General features: G+C 34.3%; 1 protein-coding gene across 1 annotated transcript; it reads left to right on the top strand.

Moving 5' to 3' along the window:
- The first annotated feature begins 812 nt into the window (after positions 1 to 812).
- Positions 813 to 21,273, top strand: LOC133329261 (protein FAM107B-like). Its single transcript, XM_061537753.1, has 4 exons — positions 813 to 876; positions 14,864 to 15,177; positions 17,501 to 17,508; positions 21,038 to 21,273. The coding sequence occupies exons 1-4, from the start codon at positions 813 to 815 to the stop codon at positions 21,234 to 21,236; spliced, it is 585 nt and encodes a 194-aa protein (XP_061393737.1). The 3' UTR covers positions 21,237 to 21,273.
- The last annotated feature ends 7 nt before the right edge of the window (positions 21,274 to 21,280 follow it).

A 21,280-nucleotide genomic window follows, 5' to 3' on the forward strand; every position in this document is an offset into this window, starting at 1 on the left:
GTTCTTGTCGTCGTTATAAGAATTTTTGATGTTGTTGCATCCGGAATAATCGACAACAATAAAAACCACACTTGAGTTTCTTTTGAGCCGAATTTTAAAATAGCTGTGCTTCCAAATCGCCATACAAAAAAAAAGTGAAAAAAACGGCGTTAGAATTTCAAACAAAAATTTCAAAATCTGTGTTAAGTGCGGGCCTAAGTGTTTTGGTGTTTTTTTCATTTTTTTTTGCATTTTAACAAATGGAAAAATATAAATCTTTATAAGGCCAAGAATAGAAATAAAACAAAACGGCAACGGAAAACACCAGTTTTTCCAAAATTGTGAAAACAACAACAACAATCGACGACGACCCACAACAATTGCAACACAGCTGATTGTGGTTGTTGTTGTAATTTTTTTTTCAATTTTTGTTCGGCTTTTGTTCAATAAATTTTTGTTCTTGTTGCTGCTGATGTTTGTGTTGTGTTCACGCGTCCGGCTGGTCGTTTGTTGTTTGTGTTATTGTTGTTGTTGCAATTGATTTTTCGTAAACTGAATCGCTTTTTCGAACATTTCTGTTCTGACGAGTTGCCTCTTTTGTTTTCAAATTCAATTAAAAACAAGTGAAAACCCCCAGCAATCTAATTTAGTGTCGGTAATTGATCGGACGTGTTAACAGCGGTTTCGATTCGTCTCTGCATCATTTGCGTTCAATATTTCAATATTTTGCGGAAGATTATTGGTCAATAAAATCGAAAAACTCGCTTTTGATTTCATTTGCATTGTGAAGTTTTCAGTTTTTTATTTTTGGTGGCAAAACTTCGAAAGCAAAAATGACGAATCGTACAGCAGCAGGTATACCAACGGATATACGGAGTCGCATCAGAATGTTTGAAAGTGAGTTAAATGTGAATTTCGATTTTTTTAAATTTATTTTGAAATATCAATATCTTGAGATTTTGAAGAAGAATAATGGTCTGTATGGACTTGTGCCAATGCCATACTTAACCTTCAACCTTGCTCTGTGCAGCTTAGGATGTTGGCAATGATGTAAAGGTCAAATGTCATCTGCATATGCTGCAGATTTCCAAGGATTGTGTGTAGAGATTTGAAGGACAATAAAAGGAAATCGATTGTTACAACAAAAAATCAATATTCCAGGGTAAACAAATGAAAATCAGAGCAAATCTACAAGCCGTGGATTTTTTAAAAATTATTTTTAAGGCTCCCTAACCAAGGCGTGGATTATTTTTAAGGACCCATCAAGGCGTGGATTTTTTAAAAATTATTTTTAAGGACCCATCAAGGCGTGGAGTTTTTAAAAAATATTTTTAAGGACCCATCAAGGCGTGGATTTTTTAAAAATTATTTTTAAGGACCCATCAAGGCGTGGAGTTTTTAAAAAATATTTTTAAGGACCCATCAAGGCGTGGATTTTTTAAAAAATATTTTTAAGGACCCATCAACAAAGGCGTGGATTTTTTAAAAAATATTTAAAGGACCAATCAACCAAGGCTGGGATTTTTTGAAAATTATTTTTAAGGACCCATCAACCAAGGCGTGGATTATTTAAAAATTATTTTTAAGGACCCGTCAATCAAGGCGTGGATTTTTTAAAAATTATTTTTAACAACCTATCAACCAAGGTGTGGATTTCTTAAAAAAAAATTTTTAAGGATCCATCAACCAAGGCGTGCATTTTTTAAAAATTATTTTTAAGGACCCATCAACCAAGGCGTGGATTATTTAAAAATTATTTTTAAGGACCCGTCAATCAAGGCGTGGATTTTTTAAAAATTATTTTTAAGGACCCATCAACCAAGGCTTGGATTTTTTGAAAATTATTTTTAAGGACCCATCAACCACGGCGTGGATTTTTTGAAAATTATTTTTAAGAACCCATCAACCAAGGCGTGGATTTTTTGAAAATTATTTTAAGGACCCATCAACCAATGCGTAGATTTTTTAAAAATTATTTTTAAGGACCCATCAACCAAGGTGTGGATTTTTTAAATTTTTTTAAGGACCTATCAACCAAGGTGTGGATTTTTTAATTTTTTTTTTTAAGGACCCATCAACCAAGGCTTGGATTTTTTGAAAATTATTTTTAAGGACCCATCAACCAAGGCGTGGATTTTTTAAAAATTATTTTTAAGGACCCATCAACCAAGGCGTGGATTTTTTGAAAATTATTTTTAAGGACCCATCAACCAATGCGTGGATTTTTTGAAAATTATTTTTAAGGACCCATCAATCAAAGCGTGGATTTTTTAAAAATTATTTTTTAAGGACCCATCAACCAAGGCGTGGATTTTTTAAAAATTATTTTTTATGGACCCATCAACCAAGGCGTGGATTTTTTGAAAATTATTTTTAAGGACCCATCAACCAAGGCGTGGATTTTTTAAAAATTATTTTTAAGGACCCATAAACCAAGGCGTGGATTTTTTAAAAATTATTTTTAAGGACCCATCAACGATGGCGTGGATATTTTAATAATTATTTTGAAAGACCCATCAACCATGGCGTGGATTTTGTAAAAATTATTTTTAAGGACCCATCAACCATGGCGTGGATTTTGTAAAAATTATTTTTTATGGACCCATCAACCAAGGCGTGGATTTTTTGAAAATTATTTTTAAGGACCCATCAACCAAGGCGTGGATTTTTTAAAAATTATTTTTAAGGACCCATAAACCAAGGCGTGGATTTTTTAAAAATTATTTTTAAGGACCCATCAACGATGGCGTGGATATTTTAATAATTATTTTGAAAGACCCATCAACCATGGCGTGGATTTTGTAAAAATTATTTTTAAGGACCCATCAACCATGGCGTGGATTTTGTAAAAATTATTTTTAAGGACCCATCAACCATGGCGTGGATTTTTTAAAAATTATTTTAAGGACCCATCAACCATGGCGTGGATTTTTTAAAAATTATTTTGAAAGACCCATAAACCAAGGCGTAGATTTTTTAAAAATTATTTTTAAGGACCCATAAACCAAGTCGTGGATTTCTCAAATATTATTTTAAGGATCCATGGATTTTTTAAGGATCCATTAAGGGGTTTTTAAGGATCCATTAAGGGTTTTTGAAGGGTTTCAAGGACTCTATCCAGGGTGTGTTTTTTTTTTTTTTGGCTGTGGCTGTTACCGCTCGCAATGTTCGACCCATTATGTCGATGTCATCGGCGTTGGCGAGTAACATGTGTTCTCTGGTGTCATTTATGTTCACACGACAAACTATCACATTGTCTGAATCCTCGTTATCCTGCATAGCCTTATTAATTTTGAAGGAATGCCGAACGTAGACATGGCTTTAAACACCTCTGAACGGATAGGGCTGTCCAATGCGTCTTTATAGTCGACGAATAGATGGTATGTGTCGATGTGTTTTTCGTGGGTCTTTTCCAGGATTGCGGATGGCGCTGAGTGAAAATCTGGTCAATGGTGGATTTGCCAGGTCTGAAGCCACATTGGTATGGGCCAATTATGTCATTGACCATTTGCTTCAATCGTACACCCAGCACACTAGATAGCACTTTATATGCGATGAGAAGAAGACCAATTCCTCTATAGTTTTGGGTGGTAACCCATCGGTTCCTGCTGCTTTATTATTCTTGAGCCGATTAATTGCTTTTATGACCTCATCTTGGTTAGGTGGTATACACTCTGTACCATCATCTCTTATTGGTTCTGGGGTATCTTCTTCACCGTCACTATTTGCAGCTTTTCGACGTCGAGTTTGCGTGTTGTGTTAGATCGCACCTGGTCCAACATTAAAACGAGTATTCGCTCCTCGGATCGATCGAACGTTTAATACACTGGATGAATGTCTTGCGTCTATCACAACATAATCAATTTGGTTTCTCGTTGCTTGATCAGGAGAAATCCAGGTGGCCTTGTGTATATCGAGATGCTTGAATCTGATGCTGCTAACTACCATGTTTTTTGCTGCCGCGAAGTCAATCAACCTCATATCGTTGTCGGATGTTTCTTCATGAAGGCTGAATTTCCCGACGGTGGGCCCAAAAATGTTTTCCCTTCCGATTTTTGCATTAAAACCTCCTAGAAGAATTTTAATGTCATGGCAAGGGCACCAATCATATGATGTTTCTAGGGGCTCATAAAATATGTCTTTGGCCTGCTCATCTTTGTCGTCGGTCGGAGAATGGGCGCAAATAAGACTGATGTAGACTTCGCTTTTATGCGGATTATAGCAATTCGCTCATCTACTAGAGAGAATCTGGAGACGAGGTCTTTAATTCTTCTGTTAATCATAAATCCGCAGCCAGTCTTACTTATGCCAGTCCCTTTCCATGGCATTTCCTGTAAGGCAATAATATCAGCTTTATACTTCTTGAGTACATCCGTCAAAGCGAAAACTGCGCCTCTTCTGTACAACGTGCGAACATTCCAAGTGCAGATTCGCAGATCGTGGTCCTTTATACGTTTGCGGGGGTCGTCAACATTAGGGGGGTTTGGTTTTCTTTTTCTTTGCTTTTTCATAGTAGGTTGGGTTTTCCGAGGGTGGGCAACTAACCCGACGCCTCAACTCATTTTTTTATAGTTCTTATGGGTGAATTCGCGGCACATATTAGCTCACTATTTCAACGGGTGATGAAAATAGCTACCCCATGTGACACCACGGGGAGATCAATATCCACAATTGAGATGAAAGAGGGTCCAAGATAAGCCTGGACTTCGCCAATCAGAGCCGTTTTTTGGTATCTATCATCCCCTACGTCACCCCTTAACTTTTTTTAGACCCTCAAAAACACTTTTAAAAATAGTTTTTCTTTGTGATCTGGTTGCGTATCAGTGTTGTCGTTACTTATACGCATTTTAAATGTCAGAAGATTATCGTTTTATTATTCGTGAAATTTCACGTTTAATTTTAAAATTCAATCCAGGTGAAAAAACATTGATGGATCATAGAGAATATTCGTTTAAAAAAATCCACGAATGGTCTTTGGAAAACTATTCGTTTAAAAAATCCACGCCTTATGGTCGATGGTCTTTGAAAAAATATTCGTTTAAAAAATCCACGCCTTATGGTCGATGGTCTTTGAAAAAATATTCGTTTAAAAAATCCACGCCTTATGGTCGATTGTATTTGGAAAAATATTCGTTTAAAAAATCCACGCCTTATGGTCGATTGTATTTGGAAAAATATTCGTTTAAAAAATCCACGCCTTATGGTCGATTGTATTTGGAAAAATATTCGTTTAAAAAATCCACGCCTTATGGTCGATTGTATTTGGAAAAATATTCGTTTAAAAAATCCACGCCTTATGGTCGATTGTATTTGGAAAAATATTCGTTTAAAAAATCCACGCCTTATGGTCGATTGTATTTGGAAAAATATTCGTTTAAAAAATCCACGCCTTATGGTCGATTGTATTTGGAAAAATATTCGTTTAAAAAATCCACGCCTTATGGTCGATTGTATTTGGAAAAATATTCGTTTAAAAAATCCACGCCTTATGGTCGATTGTATTTGGAAAAATATTCGTTTAAAAAATCCACGCCTTATGGTCGATTGTATTTGGAAAAATATTCGTTTAAAAAATCCACGCCTTATGGTCGATTGTATTTGGAAAAATATTCGTTTAAAAAATCCACGCCTTATGGTCGATTGTATTTGGAAAAATATTCGTTTAAAAAATCCACGCCTTATGGTCGATTGTATTTGGAAAAATATTCGTTTAAAAAATCCACGCCTTATGGTCGATTGTATTTGGAAAAATATTCGTTTAAAAAATCCACGCCTTATGGTCGATTGTATTTGGAAAAAAAATCCACGCCTTATGGGTCTTTGGAAAAAATATTCGTTTAAAAAATCCACGCCTTATGGGTTTTTGGAAAAAATATTCGTTTAAAAAATCCACGCCTTATGGGTCTTTGGAAAAAATATTCGTTTAAAAAATCCACGCCTTATGGGTCTTTGGAAAAAATATTCGTTTAAAAAATCCACGCCTTATGGGTCTTTGGAAAAAATATTCGTTTAAAAAATCCACGCCTTATGGGTCTTTGGAAAAAATATTCGTTTAAAAAATCCACGCCTTATGGGTCTTTGGAAAAAATATTCGTTTAAAAAATCCACGCCTTATGGGTCTTTGGAAAAAATATTCGTTTAAAAAATCCACGCCTTATGGGTCTTTGGAAAAAATATTCGTTTAAAAAATCCACGCCTTATGGGTCTTTGGAAAAAATATTCGTTTAAAAAATCCACGTCTTATGGTCGATGGTCTTTGAAAAAATATTCGTTTAAAAAATCCACGCCTTTCAGGCCTTTAGAAATGAGCCTTTGGAAAAATATTCGTTTCTAGTCTTTGGGGAAAAATCTTCACTAATAATTATTATTTAACTAAATTAACAACATAATCCTATTTTAGACCTCTGAGCTTTTTAATAGCCCCCTTTTAATAAGAATTAATTTAGAAAAATCAATACTTTTTGTAATCGTACCCTTTTTATATGGTTTCTCAATTGACAGGGAAGCCAATTTTTGTCTTTTTTTCTCTGTTGTTTTTATTTTTCTTCATGCTGTTAAATAATTTCACAATTAAACCAATTATGTAAATTAAAGATTAACTTGTCGGTTATATTGTTGTATTTTTTTCTGTTCTCTTTTTCCCCTTTTCTGCCCCACAACAACCATAAAAATCCTTTTGCCTTACAGAACTGACCCAATTTCATGTTGCCTTCCCTATGGTGGGTTATTGTGTGTGCGTTGTTTAAAGCCAATTTACTTGAGCCAATCATCAGATGTTGTTCGCCGGTTGTAATTCCTACAAACCATAGAACCAGAACCGGCGGCAAACATGTTGTAAATAAATTAAAGAAACCATGAAATGAATTACAAAACGGATACAATTCCACATTTTTATTTAAATTGTTGTGGACGTTGGAAGACGTCTTTAAGTCTACACACCATTTAAATGATATTTTTTGTTGGGATTTTATTTCATTTTTTGTTGTTGTCGTTTTGTTGGTTATATCGTTTTCATAAGTTAACGACCAAAAACCACAGTTAATAGTCGTCGGCGTCATCATCACCATTAGCCGAGAAGATGACTGACAGACTAGCTGACTAACTGAATGAATGGATGGATGAATAGGGGCCCCACAAAAGAACTTCAGATGAGGAGGAAGCGGCTAAGTGTAAGCCAAAAGCGCGCTACATAAATAGAAATAAGAATTTGGGTTAATATGACAATTTAGCCTGAAAAAACAACAACAGCAATCACAATACTCAAAAACTAGGGAAGAACTGAAAATGAAGTTTATTTACAAAAACAAAACAAAAAATATATTTTTCTGAATTAACAAAGCAACAAAAAAAAAAAAGAAGCTGAAAACAAGTAAGAAAACGAAATGCAAAATATGGCCAAAATAATATTTTTTTGCAAAACAAGAAATATAAGGACTGATGCGGGAGAAAATTATTTACAGATGGCATGGATTTTATAAAAAATATTTGTGGAGACCTTCCATAAGGCGTGGATTTTTTAAACCACAATTTTTGGAGACCTTCTATAAGGCGAGGATTTTTTAAAGAATAATTTTTGGAGACCTTCTATAAGGCGTGGATTTTTTAAACCATATTTTTGGAGACCATCTATAAGGCGTGGATTTTTTAAGAATATTTTTTGGAGACCTTCTATAAGGCGTGGATTTTTTAAAGAATATTTTTTGGAGACCTTCTATAAGGCGTGGATTTTGTAAAGAATATTTTTTGGAGACCTTCTATAAGGCGTGGATTTTTAAAAGAATATTTTTGGGAGACCTTCTATAAGGCGTGGATTTTTTAAACCATATTTTTGGAGACCTTCTATAAGATGTGGATTTTTTAAACAACAATTTTTGGAGACCTTCTATAAGGCGTGGATTTCTTAAACCATATTTTTGGAGACCTTCTATAAGATGTGGATTTTTTAAACAACAATTTTTGGAGACCTTCTATAAGGCGTGGATTTTTAAACCATATTTTTGGAGACCTTCTATAAGATGTGGATTTTTTAAACAACAATTTTTGGAGACCTTCTCTAAGGCGTGGATTTTTTAAACCATATTTTTGGAGACTTTCTATAAGGCGTTGATTTTTTTAACCATATAAGGCGTTGAATTTTTAAACCATATTTTTGGAGACCTTCTATAGAAAAATATTTACCACCCATATTTTCTATAGAAAAATATTCACCACCTATATTTTTCTATAGAAAAACATTCACCACCTATTTTTTGGAGAAAAAAATGTTTACCACCGATATTTTTCTAGAGAAAAATATTCACCACCGATATATTTCTAAAGAAAAATAATCACCACCGATATATTTCTAAAGAAAAATATTCACCACCGATCATTTTCTTTAGAAAAATATTCACCACCGATAATTTTCTATAGAAAAATATTCACCACCGATATATTTCTATAGAAAAATATTCACCACCGATATTTTTCTATAGAAAAATATGCACCACCGATATTTTTCTATAGAAAAATATTCACCACCGATATTTTGTCAGAAAAATAATTTATTTTAAATAAGTACTGGAACAGTCTATTACTCATCCAGCCTCTGAAGAAGTGAAAGAATATAATGGCGTAGTTTTGTACACCTCTCAAAAAAAATTGAAGAAAGTGACTATTTTCTGGTTTTTGTGTCATTCTTTGGCAAGTTTTTAGAGAAATTTGTTGTTGTTTTTTTGCCTCCTCTTTTTTGTATGACCATTAAAAAGTAAGTCCAGCATCCGAAGAAACAGCACCATACAAATAAGTCGAAAAAACACAACTAATTCAAACGATGGTCACACTGGCAACCGGTCAGTGAGCCAGCCAGTTAGCTATTCCGCCACACAACGTTGACGACTACGAAAATTGACATAATAACCTCTCTTGTTGTTGTTGTAACACAATAAACATTCTTCGAGTTATTAAAAGAAACAACCGAAACAAGCAAGGCGACGACAGACATGACAGAGGCATTCAAAGATCATTGGACAAAAGTTGTTGTTGGAGTTCTTCTGGGAGGTTTTTGGTTTGGTTTCTGTGTCGACAACTTTAACTTCATTGAGACGAACGGCCAGCTTTGGGTGACTTGACGGACGACCGATGTAAGCATGAGCGATTGCCCTGCTTGTAAAGCAAATTAATGTCTTGTTTTGAGTGGGGCAATGCATGGCTGGCTGGCTGGATGGATGGCTTTGGCTTTAGAAGAAGAAGTCCATAGAAGTTTTCATTTTCTTTGTAAAATTATTTAAACTAACCTTAATTTGTTGGGTTTAATTGAATTTACAAAGTGAACTGGCAGGGAGACATGCTTTCTTTGCTTCGCATTTTTTCACTTTTTCCCCCTATTTGAGAAGGGATCAAAAGTCACCAGACATGCTGGTATGCATGCATGCAGGCAGACATAGGCTATGGGAGACATTCGCCCTTTGTAGTTGTAGAAAAAGAAAATTGAAATAAAATTATAGAGGCCTATTGTCGTTTCATGCCAATCAAAGTGGAAATGAAAAGCGTAAAACACGATTTTTTTCTTCGGTGAAATTTTCACTTTGATGTTCTACTTTTCAGAGTTACTTTCCCTTGGTTTGGGAAAGAAAAATACTAGAAATATGTTTTTGAAGAAATATAGCTTTCTATACAAAAATGTCAATGATATACATATTTTTCTAAAAAAAATGTCCGTGGTGAAAATTTTTCCTATAGAAAAATGTCAGTGGTGAATATTTTCCTATAGAAAAATGTCAGGGCTGAATATTTTTCTATAGAAAAATGTCTGTGGTGAATATGTTTCTATAGTAAAAATGTCTGAGGTAAATATTTTTTATAGTAAACTGTGAGTGGTGAATATTTTTCTACAGAAAAATGTCAGTGGTGAATATTTTTCTATAGAAAAATGTCAGTGGTGAATATTTTTCTAGAGAAAAATGTCAGTTTTCCTATAGAATATTTGTCTATAGCAAAAAGGGCGTGGTGAATATTTTTCTATAGAAAAATGTCCGTGGTGAATATTTTTCTATAGAAAAAATGTCTGAGGTAAATATTTTTTATAGTAAGTGTGATCGGTGAATACTTTTCTATAGAAAAATGTCCGTGGTGAATACTTTTCTATAGAAAAAATGTCCGTGGTGTATTTTTTTCTATGGAAAAACATCAGTGGTGAATATTTTTCTATAGAAAAATGTCAGTGGTGAATATTTTTCTACAGAAAAATGTCTGAGGTAAATATTTTTTATAGTAAACTGTGATTGGTGAATATTTTTCTATAGAAAAATATCATTAAAATATATTATCCTATAGAAAAAGCGGTGAATATTTTTCTATAGAAAAATGTCCGTGATGAATATTTTTCTATAGAAAAATGTCAGTGGTGAACACTTTTCTATAGAAAAATGTCAGTGGTGAATATTTTTCTATGGAAAATGTCAGTGGTGAATATTATTCTATAGAAAAATGTCAGTGCTGAATATTTTTCTATAGAAAAATGTCAGTGCTGAATATTTTTCTATAGAAAAATGTCAGTGCTGAATATTTTTCTATAGAAAAATGTCTGTGGTGAATATGTTTCTATAGTAAAAATGTCTGAGGTAAATATTTTTTATAGTAAACTGTGAGTGGTGAATATTTTTCTACAGAAAAATGTCAGTGGTGAATATTTTTCTATAGAAAAATGTCAGTGGTGAATATTTTTCTAGAGAAAAATGTCAGTTTTCCTATAGAATATTTGTCTATAGCAAAAAGGGCGTGGTGAATATTTTTCTATAGAAAAAATGTCTGAGGTAAATATTTTTTATAGTAAACTGTGATCGGTGAATATTTTTCTATAGAAAAATGTCCGTGGTGAATATTTTTCTATAGAAAAAATGTCCGTGGTGTATTTTTTTCTATGGAAAAACATCAGTGGTGAATATTTTTCTATAGAAAAATGTCAGTGGTGAATATTTTTCTACAGAAAAATGTCTGAGGTAAATATTTTTTATAGTAAACTGTGATTGGTGAATATTTTTCTATAGAAAAATATCAGTGATAAATATTATCCTATAGAAAAAGCGGTGAATATTTTTCTATAGAAAAATGTCCGTGATGAATATTTTTCTATAGAAAAATGTCAGTGGTGAACATTTTTCTATAGAAAAATGCCAGTGGTGAATATTTTTCCAGAGAAAAAATGTCAGTGGACATTTTTTCTCTATAGAAAATTGGGAATGAGATATAAGTTAAGGTTTACAAGAGGCGTAATTTTAAAAAATATTTTTAAAGGTCTATCAACAAGCGTGGTTTAAAAAAAATTAAAGGTAGATTTTTTGAAAAAAAAATTTTAAAGGTGGATTTTGTTAAATATTTTCCCTGTTTATCACATTTTTACACAATCTACACAGATTTCCATGGAAACACAGTCTGACTAGCGTGCGATCAATTACCACATAATTTTCCATCATTAAAGCAGAAAAGAGCAGCCGCAACAACAACAACATCGAAATGAACATTTCCTTCCTCTTAAAAACTTTAGCTGATGGTATCTCATTGATTGACAGGCAGACATACACACAGGCAGTTGAATGCTGTGGTTGCTGCGGCTGCGGGTACTTCTCTGTTAATTTCACTTTCAATAAGACGGAGGATGACTGGGTACAGCCCAGATAATAATCGTAAATCAGCTGCGGAGTCATTCAAAAGAAAAATGCCGAGGAATTACAGTAGCCGAATTAATACTCTCCAATAACAATTACAATAACGACGACAACAACAGCAACAACGATAATATCCAATGTAATATTACGACAATAATCTTAATCATGATTAAGTGTTTTAAATAATTTCGTACATATATTGAAAGCGATTAACAAAAGTGGAGGGATAGAGGTGGGGCTTTTCATTACTTCCCTGTCACCAGATTATGGTAATTTGAATTTTATGTTATTGGGAAGTGATTCGAAATGTGGGTAATTTGTAAAAATTTGAAAAGGCATATGGAAGTTCACTACCATTTCAAACTGTAAAATGTAAATAAATAAATATTCTACCACCGATATTTTAAAAATCCACGCTAGTTTATAGTTCTTCAAAAATATTTAAAAAAAATCCACTCCTGTTGATAGAAACCAGTGAGCAGAGCAGTATAGTCGGACGGGCTGACCATACGATACCCTACACAACTACCACGGAACTCTAACTTTCTGCCGATTTTTTTTTATTCCGACCCTGGGCAATATTTCGTGATAGTTGCACACTCTTGTCCGATTAGAGGTCAAGGGGATCACTTCCTTACACTGACATATTTTCCGAATATAACTAATATTTATTTTCACGAAACTTTGCACACATCATTCTAGAATTGATTCAGTACCCTATGCAAAATTTCGTGCAAATCAAAGGACTTTCAGGGAGTTTAGTGGACTATTTACCTAAAATCGGGCGAAACTATATATGGGAGCTAAATCTAAATCTGAACCGATTCTCACAAAACTTTGCAGACATCATTCTAGACATAATTCAGTACGCTATGCCAAAACTCGTGCAAATCAAAGGATTTCCAGGGACTTTAGTGGACTATTTACCTAAAATCGGGTGAAACTATATATGGAAGCTATATCTAAATCTGAACCGATTCTCACGAAACTTAGCATACATCATTCTAGACATAATTCAGTACGCTATGCCAAATCTTGTGCAAATCAAAGGATTTCCAGGGACTTTAGTGGACTATTTACCTAAAATCGGGCGAAACTATATACGTAAGCTTTATCTAAATTTGAACCGATTCTCACGAAACTTAGCATACATCATTCTAGACATAATTCAGTACACCGTGCCAAATTTCGTGCATATCGAAATATATTTAGACACTTTGGTGCACAATTTACCTTAAATCGGACGAATATATATATATATATATATATATATATATATATGGGAGCTATATCTAAATCTAAATCGATTTTTACGAAACTTTGCACACATCATTCCAGGCTTAATTCAATACCCCGTGCCAAATTTCGTGCAAATCGAAGGATATTTAGGGACTTTGGTGCACCATTTACCTTAATTCGGACGAAAATATATATGGGAGCTATATCTAAATCTGAACCGATTTTTACGAAACTTAGCACACATCAGTCTAGACCTAATTCATTACGCTGTACCAAATTTCGTGCAAATCGAAAGATATATAGGGACTTTGGTGCCCCATTTACCTTAAATCGGACAAAAATATATATAGGAACTATATCTAAATCTGAACCGATTTTTCCCAATTTCAATAGGGTTCGTCCTTGGGCCGAATAAGTGACCTATGTCAAATTTCATCCAATTTGGATTATAAATGCGACCTGTACTTTGTTTACAATTTAACATGGACAGACAGACGGACGGACAGACAGAGTGGTGAGGGGTATAAAAACACAAATTATGTATTCGGTCCACTTCTTGTCTTGTTCTCGACCAAGGCTGAAACCTCATGGAACATTTCAAGGCGATCAGCGCTATATTTCCACCCTCTAGTGTGGTAATATCGGAATATGTAAGCTCCTGAAAATATTTACGTGTAACTCCCACATCCGAGTACATACGACAATATATTTGGCATCAATTTAAAGGCTAACCACTCCTCTTGGATATACTATCAACTTCTCGGGTCTATGTCCTTCAGGAGTAAATATATACGCTATAGAATAAATATTTTGTCATTTTCACACAAAAGTCAGGGTCCATTTGACCCGCTAAATATTGACCGATCTTTATGAAAACATGCATGCTTATTCCTTGGCTCGATCCCCTTCTCAATGTAAAATTTCGCGATGTTCGGACAATAATTGCGGCCTCTGGAGCGACCAGAGAATCAGACAAAAATAAAGTTTTGCCCATTTCATCCCCTAAATATTAACCGATATTTACCAATAGGGGTCTTTATTGGCCAGAACCCTTCCTACATGCAAAATTTCGTGAAGATTGGTCCATAACTGTGGCCTGTATCGTGTTTACAAATTATAATGGACAGACGGACGGACGTACACACATGTCTAGATCGATTCAGCTAGTCGAGATATGATGATCGGTATGCTTAAAGGTGGGTCTAGGACTAATATTTCGCTGCGTTACAAACTTTCGGGGCTGCGCAAAGCTATAATATCCCGACAACCTAGTTGTGTAGGGTATAAAAATTCATGCCTCTTGTAAGGCCTTCAAAAAATATTTTTAAATTTAAAAATTTGTTGTAGATCATTTTTCATCAATGATTTACTTCTGTAAAAGTGTTGCTCTATTCCTAAGCCACTTTATCTGAATTTCATTAACCACCTTCTTAATACCGTTCCTTAATGCAGCCATAAATCATTTAGATAACAAGAAATGTTTGGCATATTAGATGGTTATAAATATAATAAATGATTCTATTGACTTGTTTTCAAAATTTCCGTTATTGACTGGCTGAAGTCAATACTAAGTCATCGAGTCCATTCATAGCATCCATCGTTACGTTCTAGCCAATGGCTTCAGAGTCGTCTTCGCACATCAAAATGCCATTGATCTCCACATGGGATGTTGTCTTTATTTACAGTTTTTTTTTTTATTTTTTTTTCTATTGGGAATTCTACGAAACGATCATTTGCCATAAATTATCCAGTTCTATATTTTGTATACAGAGCGGGTTAAGCACATTTCGACAAAAAAAATATTATTATATTTATAAAAAATATATCTGTTTGTTTTTCTTTCGTATGGCTTATCTTCTGTAACTGACTGACTGATTTATTTTTTCAATTCTGATAATGTTTTTCCCCCTCTTTTTTTGTTGTCTGCCTCTGTTAACCATCTATTGTTTGTATCGTATTTCGTTCTTTTTTTACTGATCGGTTTCTTTTCTTTTTTGCAGATTGTGACCAACAGACATCATCAGCATCGGCATCTTCGACATCAACATCATCAGCGCCGATAGACATTGTCGACGGTTTAGCAAGTGGCGATTTTAAAAATCATAGCAGAATCGAAGTTGACGAGCTTGGAAACGGTTGTGATATCAAAGAGAAATTAGCCACAATGATGATGCCAACGCCACCACCACCTCCACCACCGGGAGTACAAACAGACGCCAATGGCCTGATATTACCAAAGAAATTAATAAATCCCTGTCTGACGTCAACGGATCGCAAACAGCTGCATCGAGAATTAAAATTTAATACAAAAATGTAAGTACAAAAAAATAAAAAATAACAGAATATTTGAAAAAAATTGAAAATGGCTGATTGATTGTGGTTAGTGGAAATTTTGAAATATTTTGAATTCTTCCGAAAACACGTAATTTATAAATTAAAACTTATTGAGAAATTTAAAACGGCATGTACACTAGAACTTTTTCACCAGGTTAACCTACTTTATGAGGATTTATTTGACATATATGCAAAGGAATTGACAATTGAAACCCACTGGGTTAACGAAATCCGGTTAAATGTAAACGTACTATAATTCTATTATTCAAAAGTCGAGCATTCACATTTGGTATTAAACCTAAGTATTTATACCCTACACAACTATGTTGTCAGGGTATTATAGCTTTGTGCAGCCCCAAATGTTTGTAACGCCGCGAAATATTGCTCATAGACCCACCTTTAAGTATACCGATCGTCATATCTCGACTAGCTGAGTCGATAGAGACATGTGTGTCCGTCCGTCCGCCTGTCCATTATAATTTGTAAACACGATACAGGCCACAGTTATGGACCAATCTTCACGAAATTTTGCATGTAGGTTGGGTTCTGGCCAATGAAGACCCCTATTGTTTTTGGAAAAGATCGGTTAATATTTAGGGGATGAAATGGACCAAATACTAAATTTTTGTCGGTTTTTCTGGTCGCTCCAGAGGCCGCAATAATGGCCCGAACATCGTGAAATTTTCCATGGAGAAGGGGATCGGGCCAAAGAATAAGCATGCCTGTTTTTATAAAGATCGGTCAATATTTAGCGGGTCAAATGGACCCTGACTTTTGTGTGAAAAATTACAAAATTTGTATTATATAGCGTATATATTTACCCCTGAAGGACATAGACCCGAGAAGTTTATATTATATCCAAGAGGAGTCGTTGACCTTTAAATTAATACCAATTATATTGTTGTATGTGGTCGGATGTGGGAGTTACACCTAAATATTTACAGATATCTCCGTATTCGTATATTATTTAGTAAGCCATTATCACTCTAGAGAGCGGAACTATAGCGCTGATCGCTTTGAAATGTTCCAAGAGGTTCCAGTTATGGTCAAGAATAACGCCTATAATTTTCGGTGATGATCAGACAATAATTTTGGAATGAAGTGGAGCGAAAACTTAATTTTTGGTGTTATTTTCGAGTCGATCTATAGACCACAAATGAAAGCCGAACATCACAACACAACCCACGGTGAAGGGAATCTGGACAATAGCTGTACTGAATACTCGTAATATTCGGAAAATATGTCAGTGTGAGGAAGAGGTGCTGTTTACCTCTAATCGGGCAAGAGGGTGCAAATATCACGAAATATTGCCCAGGCTCGAAATAAACATCCACGACAATTTGAGTTCCGTGGTAGTTGTGTAGGGTATCGTATGGTCGGCCCCGTCCGACTATACTGCTCCGCTCACTGGTTTGAAAATAAATTTTATGTCAACAAATTCCAGTTAACTGATCACAGATTATTTTTATTATAAAATAATATCTCAATTCTCGAGGATTGAATTTTTTAATTGGAAACCCCCCAACTCGAGAGTTCTGAATTTTTCTAGAGAAAATACTTTTTCTAAGTTAGCTTTTACTTTTTAGAAAAACTTTTTGATTCTGTAGAATAGATTTGCTGGCATAGAAAAACTTTCTCAGTTCCAGAAGATTGGAAATTTGAGAATAACCTGGGATTTAATTTTTATGTAGAACAAACAAAACTCGGTTTGGTTCTACGTGTTTGAATGACCCACGAGTTTTAAACAACCAAAAAAATATTGATTCAAAATCGATATCTCGACTGGATGAATCCCGTACCCATTCTTTTGTTCATATTTCATTTAAGGGACCCCCATTCTCGATTTTTTGTTTTAAGATTTTAAATGGACTGGTATATGAATACCAATGCTTGTTAAGGTTTGTAACTTTGCACATATCGACGCCTCCGAAGAATAGTATGCTAAGTCTGAAAAGTGAGTTTTTCAGTAGAAGCTTTCAAAGTATGGAAGTTTCTTGAATCTTACGTGCCATGCTAAGTACATTTTTGCTTATAATTTTGGTTTGGATTGGCCGATGATTACCAAAATTTCAGAGAATTTAAATTAAGGACCGCAGTATCTAAAAACGTAAAGAACTTTAAAACATGCTAAGTCGACTTAGCATACTATGGTTCGGAGGCGTCGATATGTATTTTCAAAGTCCCAGGGTATGCTTTTAATGTCAAGCTTTTTATGTATCGGAATCTGGCAACCCAGGGGGGTATTTTTAATTTTCTGCAAAGATGTATCAATCCTTCAATTAATTCTGAATAACAAACTACAGGCACTTCGGTGGGAAAATTCATTTAAAATCCAATTATATGAGCCTGTGTCGAAAAGTGTCACATATACCTCAGTCTATGGCACATCGAATGTAGTACCAAATAATCCTGGCTTTTGTGGGGGAGATACCAGGGGGATTTGTATTTTGATTTAAGGGGACCCCCCCCCATTCTCGGGGTCAAAATTTTTGTTGATATAATTCGAATCTACTCTGATTAAAGAATGTCTCTACAAAATTTCAAGTCAAAATCTCAAGAACTCTTGAAGATATAGCCGATTTATTGTGCCAGCATCAAGTGACGGCTGAAGGGCTTCTCAAACTTTAAACGCGTTTTTCTCTAAACATTTTTTTGCGAATCGCGGGCACGATAACTCAAAAACTAATAATCCAATCGGTTCCAAATTTTGCAACGTTTCTCTGGGAGTGTATAGCTCTCGTATGAACTAGGATAAAGCCAATCGGTGAAGATCTTCCTTATTTTTTAACTTGGTTTTTGGTAAAAAATCGGCGATTTTCCAAAAATATTTTTTCAAAGGTCCACCATTTTGTTAATTTTAGAGCGAAGTCAATAATCCTAGTTCATACGGGAGCCAGACATGTACTCTTTCTAACACCGTTGGAATTTTCGGATTCCGATGTTGCAGTGAGGAGTTATCATGCCCGCCATCAAAAATAAGGACTTTTCTTTAATTACAAAAAACAACAACAAAACAATAACAAAATTTTTTTGTAAATTATTTTTCTTCTCTTTTAAATCTTCAAATATATATGTGCAAAGTTACAAACCTTAACAAGCATTGGTATTGATTTACCAGCCCATTGAAAATCTTGAAAAAATAAAATCGAGAATGGGTGGGGTTCCCTTAATTGAAATATACACTAATTTCATAGGGACATTATTGAAGTCCCTATGAAATTTCAAGTGAAAATCTCACCAACTTTTGAAGATATAGCCGATGTATTGTGCTAGCATCAAGTGACGGCATGAGGGCTTCTCAAACGTTTCTCTGTGAGTGTATAGCTATCGTATGAACTAGGATAAATTCAATCGGTCAAGATCCTCCTTATTTTGTTGCTTGTTTTTTGGTAAAAATCGCTATTTTCCAAAAATAAATTTTCAAAGGTCCGCCGTTTTGTTGATTTTTGAGCGAAGTCAATAATACGAGAGCCTTCCTAACTCCGTTGGAATTTTCGGATTCCGATGTTGCAGTGAGGAGTTATCATGTCTTTAAACCAATAAAACAAGAACAAAACAATAAAAAAATGTGTAAATTATTTTTCATTTTCTTTAAATCTACGAATATATATCTGCAAAGTTACAAACCTACGGTATTGATTTACCAGTCCATTGAAAATAAAAAAAGAAATAAAATCGAGAATGGGGTTGGGGGGTGGTTCCCTTAAAGGAGCTGACACTTTATATGAGGTCTATACCCAAAGATCGATCGATATTTATACATTTTGGTTTGATACCCAATGAGAACCCGAAATATACGATTAGAGGTACTTAGTTGAAAAAATGTCTGAATATCGAAAATTTGGCAGGTTTGATACCCAATGAGAACCCGAAAAAATTCTAAATATCGAAAATTTGGCATCAAAACGTGGACCGATTATTTTTGGTTGGCTGATTTTCTGTTAAAAATTAGAAATCTATATCTGAAATAAAGTCCAACTAGATTGAACATTTTTCTCAAATTACCTCAAATAGTCTACTATTATAAATGTTTTTTGTTAGAAAGAAGAGAACCGCTAATACCATTTTACAGCCATTTGAAAAGTGTGCGCAAAATACCGAATATCATAACATCACTAAATCGACGTTTAATTCGAACGATAACTTTAATATACATTCCTCTTTATGGTGGATTGAAACAATGACTGGACTGAGCCGACTATATAATACCCTAAACCACAGTGAGAATATACAAGAGGTGATGAAAAAATCATGAACATAAAATAATAAAATTTGAACCCACTTGAAGCACATTTGGAAAATGTCGTTCTAGACAAATGTGATCTTCATTCCAGTCTCAAGACACTAGCCCATGCAAACTGTCGTACAATTGGCCTGTTCAATGTATTAGTGTATTTAATCGCCATTTACATAATATCGGACGAAATCTAAATTTGAACCGATTTAAAGCAAAGATGGCGCACGTCATTCCAAACCTAACTCAGTCGTTTTATGAAATCGATCGAAGTTATATTTTTTCCTGTTAGTTCTCTTGGGAGCATAGGATATTCATAAAACATCGCCATCTTACTAGATTAGTCATAGTTCTTTATTGGTCTGCTGTGGCCTGTATTACGTGAAGGGGCTGCCATCTACCGTTGTCTAGAAACAACGTCTCGTTGAATTTTAAGCAATGAAAGGGGTTCTGGCGTATTCAGTGTTGCTATATTCTTCTTCAAACATTATCTCCTGCCACTTCTATTTTGTGTTATCCTCATGTGTTTATGTGAATGCCGAGGTTTTGAAGAAAACTTAACACACGGCTTTATGAATTCTAATATCTGCACTGTGCAAAATTTAGGGTTCATTTTTCAGGGTCAGGGTACATTTTTCAGGTGATTTTTAAACAATATTTTCTCAGGGTCATCAGAAAAAAATGTTAATGAATATTTGCATAACAGCATTCATAGGATATCTTTTCCATTTATCTATTTATGAATAGAAGTAAAAAATTCTTATAATTATGAGAAAGCCAACATTTGTCCAAAAAACAATGTAAACATATCATTAGTATCACAACTATCCCCCCTCCCCCTCACTTGGCGGGTGTTAGTTTTGTAAATGTTTTTCTTGTTTAAGACCGTGGTCTTTCCACTCTCGATTCTGGCTAGTTTTGCATTCAATTTATTTCAGACATTGTTGGCGACATTTGCCTTGGTGTTATAAAATTCGCATATGCATTTTCCAAATTATTTCGATATAAATGTCAAATACAATATTTCAAAAAAGTGTTGATACGAGCAACAAAACTCAATTGAAAGTTTAGTTGTATAGTATTGTTATAAAAGCGCAAAACAAGAAAATAAGACAAATCGGGACAATACAATAAGAAAATAAAATCAAAATAGATATATCAAAGCGACAAATAGTGTCTGTGCCATAAAAAGTCCCCACCACGACCAAGCACAACTCCAAAGTTGTTTTTTTAGCTCTCTCTCTGAAAGATAGAGAGACGAGTATTTAAAGTTTTATGAATTACATACATAAAATGCAGAAACCGTTCATAAAATATACGAATTATTTTTTCTGTGTAGGCGTGGATTTTTTTAATATTTTCTCAGGCTCTTCCATAGGTGTGGATGTTTTAAAGAATATTTTCTCAGTCTCTTCCATAGGCGTGAATTTTTTAAGAAATATTTTCTCAGACGTCATCCATAGGCGCAAATTTCTTAAAGAATATTTTCTCAGTCGTCTTCCCAGTCGTTTTAAAGGAATATTATCTTAGGTCTTCCATATTTTGAAAGGATATTTATGTGGATTTTTTTAAAGGATACTATCTAAGGTCTTCAATATTTTTAAAGAATATTTACTTGGATTCCCTCACCCACCTACGGCCTTAAAAGTGAACTCAATCGTGTGATAATGGAACGAGCTCAAAAGCATGCACAAGCCCGCCTTCAAAATCAGGAAAATAACGATGACGACAAGCAGTACGTCAATCCGGAATATCTGAATGCGAGAGCAAAACTGCGGGCGGGACAAAGGACTGAATTGAAATAAAAAAATTCAAAAAAAAAATTAAAATTAATTGTTTTTAAGGAAAA

This window comes from Musca vetustissima, unplaced genomic scaffold (assembly GCF_032173495.1).
Source record: "Musca vetustissima isolate MV318-11 ecotype Yass unplaced genomic scaffold, APGP_CSIRO_Mvet_v1 utg14541, whole genome shotgun sequence".
Classification (NCBI taxonomy): domain Eukaryota; kingdom Metazoa; phylum Arthropoda; class Insecta; order Diptera; family Muscidae; genus Musca; species Musca vetustissima.